Source organism: Rhinatrema bivittatum, chromosome 14 (assembly GCF_901001135.1).
Source record: "Rhinatrema bivittatum chromosome 14, aRhiBiv1.1, whole genome shotgun sequence".
Lineage (NCBI taxonomy): Eukaryota > Metazoa > Chordata > Amphibia > Gymnophiona > Rhinatrematidae > Rhinatrema > Rhinatrema bivittatum.
In genome coordinates this window covers 52536494-52554229 of record NC_042628.1, presented here as the reverse complement: position 1 = coordinate 52554229, position 17736 = coordinate 52536494, and the positions used below count along the sequence as shown (strand labels likewise).

Genomic DNA, 17736 nt, shown 5'->3' with positions numbered 1-17736 from the left:
CTTTAGCCCCAGGTGTTGTATAGACAAACTCTTCACATTCTGCCCAAAGGTGCTATCACATACATAGCTATACACCTTGCTTTCCAGGAGTTATCACACACAGCCACCCACACTTGGTCCCATGTGGTGTCGTATAGGCATACATACCCTCAGGTGCTGTCACACTCTGTAGCAGCAGCCGCCCTGACACACACTTCATACTTAGCTCTGGGTTCCGTCTTACACACATCCCACATTCAGCCCTAGTCGCCATCATAAAGACACATTTGGCCCCCAGGTGCTGTCTCACACACACATCCCACAATCAACCCCAGATGTTATCTCACACACGCTCAGCACCCTCCATCCTCAGCCCCAGGTGTTGTCACATGGCCCAGACACAAGCTGTGCCACAAACACACAGGTGAGGAAGCGGATGGGGAGGTTTTGAGAATTCAGGCACAACCTCCCCCCCCCATCTTTACACAATTTCCCCGAAACCCTCTTCTGTGGCGAGGAAGTGGCAGCCGTCCTTCGCTGGAGGGGGGGGGGAGGGGGGATGACAGAGCCTGGCGTGAACTTTTAGCTGCTGCAGCATAGATTCTTCTGCCTCGGGAACTTTAAAGTATTTGTGGTGAAAGATAAACCTTGCATGTGTACTGGGAGGATGCAGACAGGACACAGAATAGCTCCCCTCCCTGCGGACCCAAGATTGCTTTAAAAATAAAATATAAAAAGTGACAAGCATGCTTGCTGGTTGAAATGACGCAGCACTAACGTGCATCTCCATAATCTGAGCATACACCTACCTATCTGTCCTTACCCGGTTTGTGTCTCATCCAATACCTTTCATAGCAATTGTGAGGCTCCACCACTCTTAACACCCTGAGGGGTCCTCCAACTGCTTGTGACTGAATTCAGACGTTAACCCCTTGTGAGGCAGAAATAACGGCAGGCCCAAGAGTTAGGCACCCAGATTCAGTACGGAAGCCTTCAACCCACTCCCCACCTTGGGGCAGGGAAGGTGGATTTATTTCCACCATGGTCCAGCCTTAATAAATTGTTTACAGGGTCTAAATTAAGGTGTTTTCAGCCAGAGCTACCTGCAAGGTCCTGACAAAAGCTGAGCTGGATGTGGACTCTGAACAGCTCCAAGGCTCACTGCCACTTCCTGTGAACATTTCACTTTCTCCCTTTTTGAAAAGCCAATTAATGGGCCCCTTCTCTCGCACAGACCGGTTTTAGTAGGTAGTTGCTCACTCAGGAGAGTGCACTCTCATCATTGCACCCCCCCCCCCCCCCCCCCACCAGGAAGGAGCCTGTCACCGCACTAGTCACAAGAGGGTTAAAGGTGCCTGGCCGAGGAGTCCCGTGCCGGGATGCAGCCACGTGGGCAGCTTCTTTCCAGGAACCAGTGGACTCTTCCCCTCCCCGGGAGAGCTGAAGCAGCCCCATCCGTCCACCCTGGCAGGACTCGGCTCCACAAATCAGAAGCACAGTCATCAACTTTCATAACTTTTTTTTTTTTTTTATTGTTTTAGGATACATTCTTAAAAATGTGACTGCACGTAGTTTCTATATCTGTACAATGTTCGGAATAAGGCTTAGGTCGAAGTGAGCGGAACCGGCCCACCGCCCTCAGGAGCGCCAGCCGCCCTGCGGTGATTTTCTGCCCGTGCCAGTGCCCTCCCGGCTCATTTCCGGCTCTACCTGAGCATCCTTCCCCGCTCAGGAATCGGGTTTGGGGAAGAAGGGCAGACCCTGGATCTTGCTAGCTTAGGAGAACATCCCCCTAACAGTGACAAGATCGGGGTGGGCTCTGGCCGCCGGGAGATGGGATTCGCCTCAGCAGGTCACCGAAGCTCTCCATCTTCGCCTCTGCTGCCTACATTGGGAGGGGGCAGGATGTGTGGAGGCTTAAACACGTACTAGAGGAGACCACACCTAAACCCTACCTTCAGCAACAAGCATCAGCTAATTCTTCCATCCCATTCCCTGCCTGCCTACGGATTCCAACTAAGGTCATACTTCTTTCCCCATCCCTTGAGCTCACATAATGGCTTATAGAATAAGGAGCTAACTGATACCTAGGAGCTCTCAAGGGAAGGCAGTAGCCGATGAGCTATTGCACTGCACACCTCACCTTCTTTACCCATTAGTCTTGACAATGTTTGTATATGATAGGAACTGGGAGAAGGGCACTTGTATAGAGCTAGGGCACTGACCCAGGTACTTATGACTGCTGCCCAGCACTGCTAACGATACCCCTGAGATACAGCATAAATTCTCCTTGGTTCAGCTAGAGCTATCATGCATACTCCACACCTGTTATTTAAGTTTTACACAGTACTAGGAGCTTCCAAACTCTTCCTTTCCAGCCCCCAAGAAATCTCTGCCGTTTGACACAGCCCATCAAAAGGTGTGTGTGTGTCTCTGTGTGAGGGAAAGCAGAAGCCATAAGTAACATAGTAATGATGGCAGATAAAGACCAAATGGTCCATCCAGTCTGCCCAGCAATTTACTTATTGTAGTGACTGCCAGTCGCTGCAGGTTACCCCTATGCAGAAATGTTACACCATGGGGGAATACATGCAGAGAAGCAGAGATCCAAAAGAGTACCTAAAGAGAGAGAGATACAAATGCTCAAGTCACCTTGGCACAGGTGAGAAGAGGGACATGCATCGGTGCAGAAGCCCTGATCACCTGCCCATGCAGGACAAAACGGGGAGCAGAGCTGCTGGTAAGGAAATGGAGGAAAAGCACCTAGCTCAGCTGCACGCAGGGGTCGCCCATCACTGTGCCATGTCCTAAAGCCTTGTGATATCCCTGAGGCGGCAGAAGGCACAGCTGGTACTTATCTCCCACTTAATAACCCTCCCTCACTAGCACCTTAGACACCCTAGCCTACCCTCACCCAAATAGCCATGAATCAGCCCACACTAAGTCAAGGGGCTGGCAACAATGAATACAGCAACAGCACATGGTTCTGAGCTCCCAAAACCACTGGGGAGGGGAGCCTGTACCAGCTAGGATTAGTACATCTGCATCACTCAATCCCTTTAAAAGAACTGTCTTCTGCCTAGGCTGGGGCCAAGCAGCACCATGGCAAGGGGATCGCACAGAGCAATGCCTACCTAGCACACTGCAAAACTTCTGGGGCAGATCTCTCACGAGGCAGAGTTACGAGTATCCCCTCCAGTTATAAAGATGGGACAGAACGGCAAAGATGCAGCCACAAAGGACCTGAACAAACAGAAGCTTTCCTGTAAACAGATCGACTCCCTGCTCAAAATAGAAGAGGGACACTATTATCTAGAAGAACCTCCTCACTCCCTAATTTGATATTCCAGCAAGTGGGTGGGGCTCCCTTTAGAAGGCTCCTGCAGGATGGACTACAGACCTATCCCCATTTTGAGGCCATAATATTCTCTCTCTTCCTCCCCTCTGGTTTGTTTTTTTTTTAATTTAAAGAGGCCTGCAGTGGCCCGAGAGGAAGTTATCCTTCAGACCTAAGACAGGTGGGTGTCACCCCACTAACTTAATACTGAGTCACTTCCAAATGCCCCACAGTATAAAAGCCCTAAAGCTGGCAAGAGGCATTGACTGAAACTTTCCTCTTCTGTGACCCATGAAAGCTTCATGAGCCAGGTCACAACCAACAAAACCAAAACTGCAGCTTTTTTTTTTTTTTTTTTTTTAAGGAGGCAAAATACATACATATATATATATATATATATATATATATATATATACATACATATATATATATATATATATATACATACATACATACATATATATATATATATATATATATATATACATACATACATACATATATATATATATATATATATACATACATACATACATATATATATATATATATATACATACATACATACATATATATATATAAAATGTTTTGGTTTTTTTTTAAATTTCCTGGCTTTCTTTAAAAGTTAAAAAAAAAATTTGATACACCTGAATAGTCAAAAAATTAAAGAAAAAAAAAAAAAAAAGATATACACCCTCCCATTAAAAAGTTCAAAAGAAAGATGAGTAAACATTACAAAGGTCGTATGCTGAATACAAAGGTAGAGAAGGAATTTAGCAACAAGGAAAATAATACGCACACAAAAAAAAAAGTCACCATTTCCCCGAAATAAAATGTCCAACAAAAAGAAAAGGGTGAAACACCAGAAAAAAAAAACAAATGGAATATTCCCGATGAGTTTATAAGGCAGTAAAAACCGGGTTCTTTTGTATCCTAGCATACCTCTGAGGCAGGAAACTGTTAAAGGCGCGGAGTGCATTGCTGTGCTGATGCCCCAGATGGCCTCATGAGTCCCTGTGCTCCAATGACAGCTCTGCTGTGGCTTGCTGCAAGTCCGCGCTCACACGCCGGGCGGGCCCCGCATCACCAGGGAGAGGCGCCCTGGGGCCCAGGTTGTCCTCGCCCCGCACCTTCTTGTCATCTGCCTCCTCCGTGCATGCCTCGCTGCGCTGGTCCTCGCTCCAGCGTCGCTTAAAACGCAGTTTCAGCGGGATGCAGCGGCCGCTCTCATCCTGAGCGGGCACCCTCTCCACACCAGCAGGAGATGGGGTGCCACTGCACTCCCCATCCCATCTCAGCGACGGAGCTCTTTCCTCGAGGACTGGGGCCAAGGGAGCAGTGGGGGTCTTGAATACCTCCTCGTCCTCATCACTGATATCGGTCACCTCCACAGTCAGCTCCTCATCAGATTCCACATCAGATATGGGCTCCACCTTAATCTGTGGCAGCACCCCGGCTGGGCCTTCTGCTACCCTACTTGTGCTAGCTCCCTCGCTCTGCACCAGCCCAAGCTTGTCCCGGTTCTTTCTGCCTGGGGGCGGGGGCTGTAGCTTAAACTTGAAGGGAGCGGGGTCCTCGGGAGCCAGTGGCAGGGGAGTCTGCTTCTCAGGCCGCTGAGGCTGGGGTACCACAATGCTTGGGTAATGCAGGAAGGCACGGGGACTCAGGTGATAGTTGTATACACTCTGCGTGTGAGCTTGCAAATAACGCTTCATGTCCTCGGGGTTGAAGGAAAAATGACTGCCGCCAGGATACATGGGGCTCAAGGTAGGTGAAGGTGTGTAGCTCATGTGGTTGGGGGTCATTGGTAGCGCTGGAGACAGCTGTGGGGGCAGCAGGGCCCCTGGGGCTCCCATGGGTGAGACAGGAAAAGGGCTGAGTGGCTCTGGGACCCGCGGCCGAGGGTAGACACGAAAGAAGCTCTCGTGAGCCAGACGGGCATGGGTGGGCAGTGGCGGGCCCCGAAAGGCATTCAGTTCAGCCCCGCGGCGTTGCTCCTCTGCCAGGCTCTCCTCCACCTCCGAGTTGGCTGAGGTCCCATCGCTGCAGTCGCTGACGGAGCCACGGGCCACACGCCGGGCCACCGAAGAGAAGACAGTTGGGGAGCGCAGGTCCTCACTGGGCGACAGGACGTCAGGAGTGGATGGCGGAAAGCGGAAGTGGGAGGCACCTGAGGGTACTGGCGGGGCACTCTGAGGGATGGGTCCGCCTGCAGGATAGAAAGGACAGATCAGTCCCATCCTTGGAGGGGAAAATTACACTGCTGGAGACACCCCCAGTCCTACCCAGAACCCAAAAACCACCCCCCACCCCCCAACAAACATGCTGTGTCAAGGACTCCTCTGCACGTGTCTGCGATAACCGGGAGGGGGCCGTAAGCAGGACTCACCAGCCATGCCCATGTCTATGAAGGGATAGTTGACCAACACCAGCTTGTTGAAGTTGAATTTGTAGGTGAACCGTTTGCCTTTGGTTTTGTGCAGGATCCGCTTGTTGTAGTAATACCTGTGGCAAACGAACACACCCAAACGTTTAGTCACCCGCACCATCGGAACCTGCCATCCACAGTCCCTGGCACCTGGAAAGCCTGCCGCCGCAGCCTGGGATAACCACCCCGAAATCCGGCTGCTCTCAAGACGACGAGCAGGAGAGCACGGGCACAAAAAAAAAAAAAGGTAGGCAGAAGCCTCAAGCAAAGCCCTCCCCCCTACAAATACCGCCTGAGATCCCAGTAGGGGAAGCAATCCCTGAAGACCTGTATAATCAGGACACATTGTGCGGATTTCACTTCACTAAGGACAGCGCTGCTGGTTCCCAGATTCTTTGTTTTTTAATTGCCTCTCTCTCTCACTGGGCCCCGTGACGCTGCACGAAGCAGCAGCCTCCTTCAGACAGGCCAGAACTTTGCTCTGGATTCCCCTCCTCTCCGTGGCTTGGGGAGATGCGTTATACGATTACACTACACCATCCCAGGATAAAGGGCTGGGTTACAGCCCCACCCCTATCCTCAGCTTTCACTTCCCTCCCTTCCCCCCCCCCCCTCGTTCTTAATTAAGCTGAGGAAACAAAAGTTAGTAAATGCCATTTCTTCCCCGGCACGGCTCCCTCAAAAGTAGTGTTTGAGAGTGCTAATTAAGCTGGCGTCTATTTCTAACGGGCTGCACGATAAACAATGAACATGCCTCTGCTCTGGAGGACGAGAGCTCTGGGATTTCAAGTGAGGGGTTGAGTAGGGTTAAGGGACTTGAAGGCCAGAGTGATGTGGGTGGCAGTGCTGGATTAGAATCGGATCCTACACGCTGCCTAGTTCAATTCATGCTCCCAAGGACAGCTGGCTCGCAACCCAGAGGGCCACCACTTACCTCAAAGCCCGGCTCAGCTTGTCATAGTTCATCTGAGGCTTGCACTTTCGCACCCCCCACAGCCGGGCCACCTCATCGGGGTCCTTGATGACAAACTCTCCATAGTCTCCCTGCCAGGCAATGACATCGTGATACTCCTCCTTCCGCAGTAACTCCAGGATGAAGTGCCAGAGCTGGATCTGCCGAGAGCCAGGGCTGGACTCGGGCTTGTACGCCCAGTCAGGGAAGGCGAAGCCTGAGGAGAGAGTAACAGACCTTCAGTGGGTGCCTCAGACCCTTCTGAGTTGATCTGCCACATCTCGGGCATCCTATGGCACCACCTCTATGGTGCACCATACACAAACAATGCAACCCATTGCTGACAAGCTCCAGGTCCAGGAGAGAGCGGAAGGGAAACTGGAAAGTAGGAGGGAGAGAAGATCAGGGGGCAATGCCAGGAAGAGTAGGGAATGGGAAAGCAGAAAGATGCCGAGAAGGAATGGGGAGGGAAATAGAGGGGATGCAGTCAAACCAAAGCCAGATGTCAAAACCAACCCAAGAAGCATCTTTACCACACTTCAACTATCCAAGATAGATCTGAAGCGTGTGAAGCACTGATATAACGCCTAGAAATGTTACACAGAAGAAAAGCAGAATAAGAACTTAAAATCCATTCCATACTCTGCCTTCCCACCCCCCAGACTTGATCTGGGAACTCATGACTGCAGGAATGCTCTTTGGCTGCTGCACCACAGTCTCCCAGTTCCCACAACGTTTGAAATGGTCGAGCTATATATATTACAAGCAGCGGGGTATCGGGGGCTGCCTGTAAAACCCCCTTCACACTTCCCCATGCACAGGCAGCAGCAGCCGTGGCTTGTTCCGCAGCAAAACCGGCAGAATTCCCAACCACACAGAATATTTACAGACTGAGGTCACTGCATCCTCCAGACAAAGAGGCTTTTCTTAGCAGCAACAGCAGGGCCAAGCACAGCTCTTACCCTAAAGAGGCTCGTGTCAGACAGTGCAGGCATGGCAATATGCTGCCCCCCCCCCTCCCTCACCAGCTGCTGCTCCTGGAGACACTGGCATCCCCCCACCCCAATTGCCGTGTCTCCTGACAGACACCCACCACTCCATGCTACGAATCCTCTTCCATGTCTGATCTAGGATAGGAAAAGCTCATCCCCCTAAACCAGCCAAGGTGTCTGTGCAACCTGCCTTGACAAACCTCCAACAGATTGCGCCACCTTTGTAAGTTACATGCCCTAATGCTCAACTACCCTTAGAAAGTTCTTTCTAATATCTAACTTCATTCTTCCTAACTGCAGTGTAAGCATGTATCCCTAACCTAATCTTAACTCCAAGGAAGACATGCTGCTGTTGGTAAGAAACTGCCTGACCCTCCCCCCCCTCCATGAAGCAGTGCTGGTGGGCAGTCTCAGTGACCACTTTCAGGTCAAATCGGATTCATTTATTTGTTAAGTAATCACAGAGCCATCACTGTGCAGCAAACACACCAGGCAAAGCTCAGGATGTGGTTGACTGCTATGAACTTCCCTCAACTTGGGGAGAGGAGTACTGGGTGGGTTGGAGGACAAAGGATGCCAACCTGGCCCTGGCAACACAACTATGTCTGCACCCCAGCACCCCTCAGACAGACAGCAGAGTGGCATGCTCTGCTCCATTTTACAGGCCACTAAGAAGTTAAATTGACCAAATCCTCTTATTCCCTCCCCCCAAAAAAGTAAAAAAAACAAACAAAAAAAAAAACCCACATTACTCCAGGAAACAAAGTTTGCTCTGTAGAAGGCAAAACAATAGTGGGATTCCCAGCATGCTTTGCAGACGTGGGACTCCACCCAGCTCTTGTGCAGCTGGCTGAGAACAGAGCAGGGCTGGGCCATTGGGGGGGGGGGGGGGGGCGACACATACCAGAGGCCTGCTCCAGACTCACTGTCCCCAGGGGCAAAGAACAAAGCAAAGATGCAAGCAACTTCCCGGTTCCCGCTGAGCACTAAAGATTGGCGTGTCACAACACAGCCAGGTGAGGAGGAGATCCACACACCCCAGACAGGCTTCAGGGCATGCATCCAGCCCCCACAAAACAGCCTTCAAGGCCAGAGCGCCTGGACTGGCAGCAAACAGAAGGCAGGAAGTGGGTGCCTTAGTCTGCCAGGAACATGCTGAAAACCAGGAGATTTTAGGAAGGCAGGCGGTAAAAATAATGGAGACACTTGTCACCAAATAAGAGACTTCTCCTTCCTAAAGAGCACTCTGGGCTCTGTTTGTGTCACTATGTTGGCTATAATGCAGGTTTGTCCTGCATACACCCCACTTTTCAGAAGAGCATCGGGAGCCCTCCCTCCACTCGAGGGGACACTGCTTTAGCACCAGAAACATCTTCACTCAGATACATTCTTCCACCAGCAAAGGAGGGGCCTTCCCTTTCCTGCTGCTTTTCTTTAAACATGGGGGGGGTGACCACACAGGATAACTGTGGCCTGCTATTTCCCAAATCCCAACCAATTCCGCAGGCATCAATAATTCAGCAGTTAAGTGGGTAATGGAGGCCTGAGGGAGCCATGTGCTGCAAGGACGCTCACAAAGGCATCCAAACTGTGATGTCACCCTCAGCTACACCGCCAGTGGAGGAGGGGAGTCTGTTCCAGTATTCCACGCCCTCTCCCCCTCTCCCCCCCAACCTCCGGGAACTGGTGGCATTCCATTATATAGAACACATCTGTGGGATAGGGCTCTACATCCCCTTTCTAGGCTCAGATGCTGTGATTAGGGGTAACGCCAGCATTCACTATGTCCCTACTGTACTCAAGGGGGGGGGGCCCTGCTTAAATCAGAACCCCCATCAAAAGCCGCACATCCATTCATCGCCCACCTAAAAGCCATTACGTCCATTTGCTGGAGTTAAGGAAACTTGATGTCACCACATCCATACTTTTGGAATATGACATCACCATGTGTCATGCAGCCTAAATCTATACCCTACTAAAAAAAAAAAAAAAAGGGGGGGGTCAGGGCTTTATTTATTCCAACCAAAATGGATATATATTTTTGCAGATGGAACAGTCACTTAGAAAGAACCAACATCTAAAGGTTTGCATGCCCCACCACCCTCTGCACATCTGTGTCCCATCCGACCAATGCACAAGTCATGCCGTATCAATCTGGTGGGGGTGGGGAATGAATAGCCTGCAGATGTTCCTGGGGTATGGAAAATGTAAAGAAAAAAAAAAGACCACACAGTCACTCAGTGCATCTTTTAAACTTGCCGACATACACAAGTCCTTACAGACAGAGAAATTCTGGTAACTGTGTACCAGTCTCCAAGCAACCAGGAACACAGAAAGAGAGAAACTGAAAAGCAGTGCTAAAAATAAGCTTCTCAGAAAAAAAGGAAAAAAATACTCAACTTCAAATCTACACAGATCATAGAAATAAAAAAAAAAAAAAAAATCTTTAATATAAGGAAACCCCCCCAGTATTCCCATAATCCTCAAAGTTCTGCCAATGCACTTCAATCGTGTCCTGCTACAACCAGTCATCTGTCTCGGCCCCTTCCCCTTTCTCCCCCAGATAGCGCAGGGTGGGTGGAGGAAATGTGTTATACACCTTTCCCTACCCAGCCACGGGCATGAGCGCGCAGTAGCCTTGCTCAGAGCCTGCAGGAAAACTAGTCTGCTGAGACATTGTCCTCTTCCCTGCCCCTTTTGGAAACTACCACACAGTCCTGAGATGCAGGGCCGGGGCCCTCACAGCTGGCCCTGCCTGCTACGAAGCTTGGAAGGATTCTGGGCCAGGAAAACACAAGCAGCCACGTTTTTACAGCAGCCTTCCTAAAAAGGGACTGCCTGCAACACTTGGAAAGCAGGAACCACCCAGGCACAATCTTGAAAAACGGAAGGGGGCAGACTGTGCTCATAATAAAAAAAATTAAAAAAAATTGCACACATCTAATTCCTCCCCACCCAAAAATTAGTGCAAAAAAAAAAAAAAAAAAGAGAAGAGAACTAGGAACAAGAACACGAGGATGAAACAAGCAGGCTGGGAATCTGAGACCCAGCCATAACTGCTGAAACTAACCATTTCCCTTCTCCATCCGAGTGCTGTACACCAGATAAATCCCCACTACTTGTATACCAGAGCCAGATGAACCTAGAAGCTCAAGGGTTAACAAGCTGCTGCCTCCATAGTGCTACCCTGGAGGGTGCAAAGCAAGGGGGGAGTAAGGAGTTAGAAAGGAGGCATTGATGAAAGGAAGGTGATATTTCCAGTCTGCTCCCATTCCCACTCTTTCCTGTGACTCCTGCTCAGAGAATCCACCTGTAGGGGCTACAGCAGTGGCAGCCGGAGCTTTCAGCTACTAATGCCCGCAGGGTGGGGAGGGGACAAGCACAGTTCACTGCAACAGTCTTTACAAAAGAATATACTTATACCTTAAAAAGGTGCGGCTTCCATGTCCCAGTCTGGAAGAGTATTTCCTGCAAAGCAATGCCTCCCCCCAGGAGAGACTCTGAACAATATACATCAGTGTCTCCAGTGGAGGGGGCCCTTTCCCTACACCACCCCAGAGGAGATAGGCCACGGGACCCCAAGGTCCAGGACACCCTCTCCTTCCCTCCTCTACAGAAAAGGAATCGCCAGACATCCCTCCCATTTCCTATCAGATGCAAGGGGCCAAGGTTAGGAGCAGCGTGCAGCCACTGGGTTGAGTCAGACACACACACACACAGGCCTCCTGTTCTTTATAATTAAAGAGGGAAAAACAAGCCTGTGACATCAGGCCCTGGTGCAGCCTGGACAGGACAGCTCTGAAAGGGCTCTGTGTGCTGCCACACACCAGCCCGAGCTGGAGGAGGGGATTAACTCATCCCCTGCCTGGCCCCCACACGCCTCCTAAACAGAGCCCAGACTGCAGGAGCCACTAGCCAAACTGCACATACCCTACCTACAGCCTGACCATCAGTGGGGGGGGGGGGGGCAGCAATATTAAGATCCACACCTTTGAAACACACCATGCTCTTGCCCTCCCCACCTTCCATACCCCCCCCCCCCCCCAAATACGTCCGGCTCCTACCCTCCCTGCCTTCCACACCTCCCAAACATGCCCGGCTCCTACCCCCCCAACACACCCAGCTCCTACCCCCCCCCCCCACCTTCAAATACCCCCCCCCCCCGCCACGCCCGGCTCCTACCCTCCCCGCCTTCCACACCCCCCCCCCAACACACCCAGCTCCTACCCTCCCCGCCTTCCACACACACCCAACAAGCCCAGCTCCTACATGTTAAAGGACTCCCATAAGAACCAGCTTCTGTCCTCCCAGCCTGCTCTTGCTGCCCCGCTGATCTTATGCACATCTTTATCCCAATCTGCTATTCCCCAGCCATACACCCCCCCCCCCCCAAAGCTGGCTCCTGCACCCTTCCCAATCTTACACCCCACCCCCTCGCAGCTGGGTCTTGTCCCCCTCCCAGTCTTACACACAACATGCAGCTGGAAAACAGGAAAAGGGACATCTGTGTAAAAATAGTCACTGGAAAAAGAATATATCACACACAAAGCGCCTGAATACCCAGGAGGGAACACTCCCATACACCAGAAAGAGAGACTAAACAAATCTACATCAAGTGTGGAAAATCCCTCCCACAGGAAGGAGTGTCCTGTCCCCAGCCCACGAGACTTTATTTTGCACTGCAGGGCGAGATTGGAGGGTGAAGCTCAGCGCAGTCCCTGCTCATCTTACCAATCTGAAGGAGTTACCTTTCTACTGGACATATATTTGTGATTTTTTAAACCCATCATTATCTTCCTCTGTTTGCTGCTGCAAGATAATATGGAGCAGCCATTACTTGAGAGCATCAGCTCTGTGAAGAACACATCCAGATGGTTGCAATCCCATTCCACTCTGCAGTGGGTATGCAAGCAAAAGTTAATTTTTAATCTGCACAAACCCAGGTTTTACCTTGAAGTCAGAGCAGTCACATACACAGCCAGGGAAAGACAGAAAACATGAGACAAATCAAAGGTTCAGTGCCTGAAGCAAAAGGAGAGGCAGTATACAGCTGCCAGCAACGACTGTACCTGCCAAGGGAGGGGAGATTGGGGAATCTCTCACACAACCTACAGGATCTGGCAGAGGAAGAGCTGGGATTGGTCCAAGCAGCAGTGCCCACCTCCTCCCACCTTTTGTCCAAGCTGGGGGTGCTGTCCCAAACTGAGCACAGAACTTATCTCATGGCCCTGGAAGGTGAGGGGGCTGCTGCATTCCCCCCCCCCCCCCCTTAGATAATCGCTTTCACCGATTCCAAAGTTCAAATTCTCATCCTTGTTTCGCCCTTCCAGGAATGTGCAGACAACCCATCCGCTACATTCCTGCAGTGTCTGCACTCTCTTGAGCCAAAGAGAGAGACACACATATTCCTTAAGAGCCAGCTGAACCAGAGAGAGAGAGACAGCAACGCAAAGGGCAGGGAAGAGACGGATGCACTCCTGCACAGACACTCTGAGTCAGGGAGCCTGTCACACACACCTATGCACTCTCAGCAAGACCGAGAAGGTAAGGCATTGCTAAGAGAGAACGCAAAGGAAGGAGACCGCACTGGGCTACGGGACTCAAGAAATCAGCAAATGAAAAGAGCCACACTGAGGATTCTGGGCACCGTGGGGTGGTGGGGGCTCAGTTCTCTTTCTAGACCATAAGTTTCACCCTCAACCCCAACAATGAAGATGACCCCAGTACCAGGCTTGCCCCCTACCTCCCCCAGTTTCATGACTCGCCCAGCCCGGGAAAAGCTCCAGGCCACGCGATTCCACAACAGCAAGGTGGGCAACCAGAAAGGCCACACCTCTTCCCCCCCTTTCAACCAAGAATCACAATTCCCACATGTGCTCTATCCCCTGATTAAGCCCTACCATTTGGGGGTAGGTGGGGGGATGTGGAAGGAAAAGGAGGGTTGAGAGTTAGGATATTAAAGCAGAACAGCACCCTCAGGCTAGTAGGTGGCGATACTCATCCCAGCATCCCCGCCCCAGAGCTTTTCTTGTGAAACCATCTCCAAAGGAGCTTAGTCTGCTCCCCTGCACCAGCCAGCAGGCTTTCAGCTGCACGGCTCCACAGGTGTGCAACATTTTCCCAGGAGAGCGCTGTCACGACGGGTTAGAAAAAAAAAAATCAAAGACAACATTATTTGCAGAAGCCATCTATAGATGAACTGTTGGGTTAAGCTCTTATATTTTGGATAATTTTGCAATATGAGTCTATTTGTGGGGGTGAGAGTAATTAGCCCCCTTCTGTTTTTATGAGATTTGGGTATGTTGTACAGGGTACCTAACTCGCCTGGAGCATAACAGGTGTGAGAGAAGTTTTACTAAATAAAGTGTCACTCGGCTGCTACTCTCTCTCTCAATTTTCAGCAACTCTCCCCCCTGCAGAAGGGAGAGCCTCTTGTACTGACACACACAGGGCTCCACGTCTGACCCCCAGGGCTTGGTAACAGAGGGGTTAATTATTAAACATGACAGAACTTCTCACAGGGGTATTCAACAGCAGCTGCCCACCAAAAAGACGGTTTAAGGTAAGCCAGACACCTTATGGGGTGAAGGGGCTGCAACATTTCACAAACTTAATTGTGAATTGGCTTGTCAGCAAATTAAAGTTTTAAAAACTACAATATATAAAGCATAAGGGGGGAATAAAAACTAATAACTAATAAAACTAGCCTTCTCTCTCCTTCCCATTAGATCCCAAGAGCCCCTCTCCTCCTGTCCAGAGTCAGAGCCCCAGAGATAATAAAAGAGGGTGAGAGGAGCAGGTGTCATGCATGTCACAGCACCCGGGAGTGAATGAGGGAGGCAGGGGGAGGAGGGCTTTCACCTCATCCTAAGTAAATGCGATGGAGTCAGTTGCTGCTTAGAGCACTAGAGGCTCAAGGTCTGCAGGCTCTATATTCAGTGTGGTCCCTGGAGCAGACCCTAGATCTCATCTCCCCTTAGAAAGTTAGGAGAAGAGGGAGAATGAGAATGATAGTGCTCTAACCAGGAAAATGAACACTGTGCCCCTGCTGGGTACCACACAGCCCTCACCTTCCAACCCTCCTCCCGGAACCAACCAATACCCATCTTCAATTTACTGCTATTTCAGTGGAGGGCTGCAGACAGGGAAGGGGTTTACGAGGGTCACAGTGTAAAGTCTCTCCTATCCCCAAGTCAAATCTGGTAAAAGATGGTGGAGATAAGGAGTTTTACACACACTGGGCCAGATGTACTAAAGGGTTTTTCCTATTTTGCATATGGGCCTGATGTGGCTCATAGACTCCCAATATGTGCAGGGAGTCAGGATTCTTGGAAGGTGCATGTCTGGAATTAAGTTACTGTCCCTTTAACATTCTTCCCCCCTCCCCTTCCCCCTCTCAAAACCACACCACCCTTTTCGGATAATCCCCTGAGCCAAAAGCTAAAAGGCTGGAATTCAATCTGAGCCTCAAAAAACTAACATTACATCACTCTAATGCCTGCATTCCCTTAAAGAGACAAGACAGCACACTGTAAACAGAGCCCTCCCGTACCAAAGTTACAGGCATCGGCTAAAAGCGCACTAGAAGGCCCGAGGTGCAGCAATAAGGGAGGCAGGGGAAAAGATGGATAATGGAGGGTCAACAAGTTACTACTCCTAGAAGTACTTACAAGGAAAGAAGCGAGAACCAGCTTAGGCAGGGATTTTCTACCGCTTTTCTTTGAACTTTGACCCTATCAAAAATTACCTCGCCCTTATCAGATCAGGGTCATTTGCAGTAAGTAGGTGCCAGGCCAATGCGCCACCTTCCCCCTCAAGACAGACAATCACTGCTATAGCGCTTTTCAGCCTTGGTTAAAAAGCGCTAAAAAAATTAACTAGGAGTTTATCAATCTATTTCATTAATATTAAATCCAGTATTTTATTCGTGAGGCACCTACATTTTCTCGAATGGGGCAGTGTTCCCCCGGGGAGATGTCTAGCTGGGGGAACAGAGAGGGGGCGATAGAGCTTGGCTGGGGGGGCGCAGTGAGCCGAGGGAGAGAGGGTACAGAGTGTGGGCCCAACCGCAAAGGGAGCGAGCAGATCTGAAGGAGTGCAGAGAGCTTAGGCCGCGCCGGGGGCGACGAGTGGAGTCGATGTGGCTCAGGACTCGGCCCCAAGGAGGAAACAAGTTTTAACAGCAGCAGCAGTGGCGGAGACACTTCAAAGGGCTCAAATTCCAGAAGGAGACAATCCGGCTGAAGGGGGGAGGGGCCGGCTTAAGGTGGCGTCTAAAGAATCCGAGCGGGAAGTGGGGTGACATTAACTCCATCGTCTCCCCCCACCCCTTCCAAATACAATCAGCGCCAAAATCCTGTTACATTTTCCCCAGCACTGACGGCCACTGCTTAGTCCTTTCACGTCGAACTCAAGAGCCAGAAATGACAAACTCCCAAGAAACCACTCCAGGAAAAAGGCTGGTGACCGAGAAGGGGTACTGGGGCAGGCTCGGATATAAGCGATCTCACTTTAGAAAGAGTATTAAATACTAGTGTGCGGTTGTCTCCGAAGCCCCGTCCTGTCGGCAGCCATAAAGAACCTTTCCTCTCCGTCCCCCGTATACACAACAAGGCCAAAAATAATTCAGGGTCGAGGAAAACTTCCCGAGGCCACTCCACCTTAAGACCACGTTGTTTGTCGGAAACAAAAAGTTCCTTTTTCGAACCTTCAGCTCCCGGCTCGGAAACTTTGTAACTTTCACCCTCCGAGACAGCGAACCTGGGATGAAAGGAAGAGTAGACTGGAGGGGGAGGGGGTGTCACAATATGCCTGATTTGCCGCCCCCCGAGTGAATACACTCCCCCCCCCCCTCGATCTTCCTAGGGTGGGAGCTTCCAAGTGCACGGACTCCGCTCCCCGGGGACTAGCTCAGTTTACAATTTTATTTTACCGAAACTTGCGACCGGGATCAACACCCTCCCCAGGAGAATCGTGGCTTAAATCAGCGCTTCTCTTAGAAATCTAACCCCCGACAGAAGCAGCGCACGTGGAACTCCCCCCTGCTAGGCTTGCTGCCCTGTGATGAACTCCGGAGAAACGGCCCAGGAGCCGGGAACTGTCCCGTACGCTGGCCCTGCTCCTTAACGTTCGCTCCCTTCCCCCAATAAAAAAAAATTCCTGCGTGGAAGAAAACTTCAGGGATCGGAAGTTGGAAAAAAAGCGAAAATGATGGAGTTATTCTCTCACGCCCTCCGTCCTTTCAAATTAGTAAAGCCAGGAAACATGAGTAACAAATTCTTCGCCCTGCAAACTAACCTTCAAATGTCATAAAGGTAAACATACTATTATTGGGAGAGAGGAAAAAATAATTCAATATATAGAGAATGCGATGGGAGACGTGGGCACGGGATACGGATCATGCAGCCGCGGGCAGAAGCTACAGAGAAGAGAAGCAACAGGTCCCGTAGGAGAGAAACTCCGCAAACAAACCGCGAGCGGGGGATCGCGGCAACCCTGCAAAATATTCCAACCCTGCTGATAAGATTTTACATATCGCACCACCTCTGTCCCCCTAAACACAGACCGAAAACAACCCAAGTACCCTCCGGGGTACACAGAGGCACCGGGGAACATTATGTCCGCGCACAGAACTTTACAGCACTCTCCGGTGCACGGCATTCATCACTCCCGGAGTGACTGCCCCCAGACGCCAGGCGAGCAGCAGGTACCGGGCTGAGTAGCTTCCAGCCCAGTACCGCCGCTCTTCCGCCCACCTGTGTCCGCCGGAGTCTTCATGGTTGCGGGATCTTTCTCCCCGGTCCTCGGCGGCGGCAGGCTCTCCTTGTCTTCTGACCCGCTAGCAGAATTCCTCCCAGTACTCCGTGCCCAGCTGCCGGCGCTCGGTCTCCGGTACCGGTGCGAGAGTGCCTACCGCCGCCAACTTCCCAACTCTTCCCCCAGACCCCGGCAGCGTCTCCCTCCCTGCGCCGCCCCGCGCTCTCCTTTAATAGCGCCGCCTGCACGCGACGCCCCCTCAATACGTCATGGCCCAGCACCGCGTCGCCAT

The 17736-nt window shown here is 51.0% G+C and overlaps 1 protein-coding gene across 3 annotated transcripts in view; it reads right to left on the bottom strand.

Moving 5' to 3' along the window:
• Positions 1 to 3961: 3961 nt before the first annotated feature.
• The window catches only part of ERF (ETS2 repressor factor), a 120470-nt gene continuing 106695 nt past the window's right edge, over positions 3962 to 17736 (bottom strand). The window contains exons 1-4 of one of the 3 annotated variants that reach the window (XM_029577176.1): positions 17444 to 17642; positions 6679 to 6913; positions 5706 to 5821; positions 3962 to 5525 (exon numbers count right to left, since the gene is read on the bottom strand). In XM_029577176.1, coding sequence (XP_029433036.1) covers positions 4321 to 5525; positions 5706 to 5821; positions 6679 to 6913; positions 17444 to 17465 — 1578 coding nt within the window. In that variant the 5' untranslated portion in view covers positions 17466 to 17642 and the 3' untranslated portion in view covers positions 3962 to 4320. Of the gene's footprint in view, positions 5526 to 5705; positions 5822 to 6678; positions 6914 to 7789; positions 8358 to 17443; positions 17643 to 17736 lie in introns of those variants that run through there. The other 2 variants (XM_029577177.1, XM_029577175.1) reach the window with 2 other exon arrangements.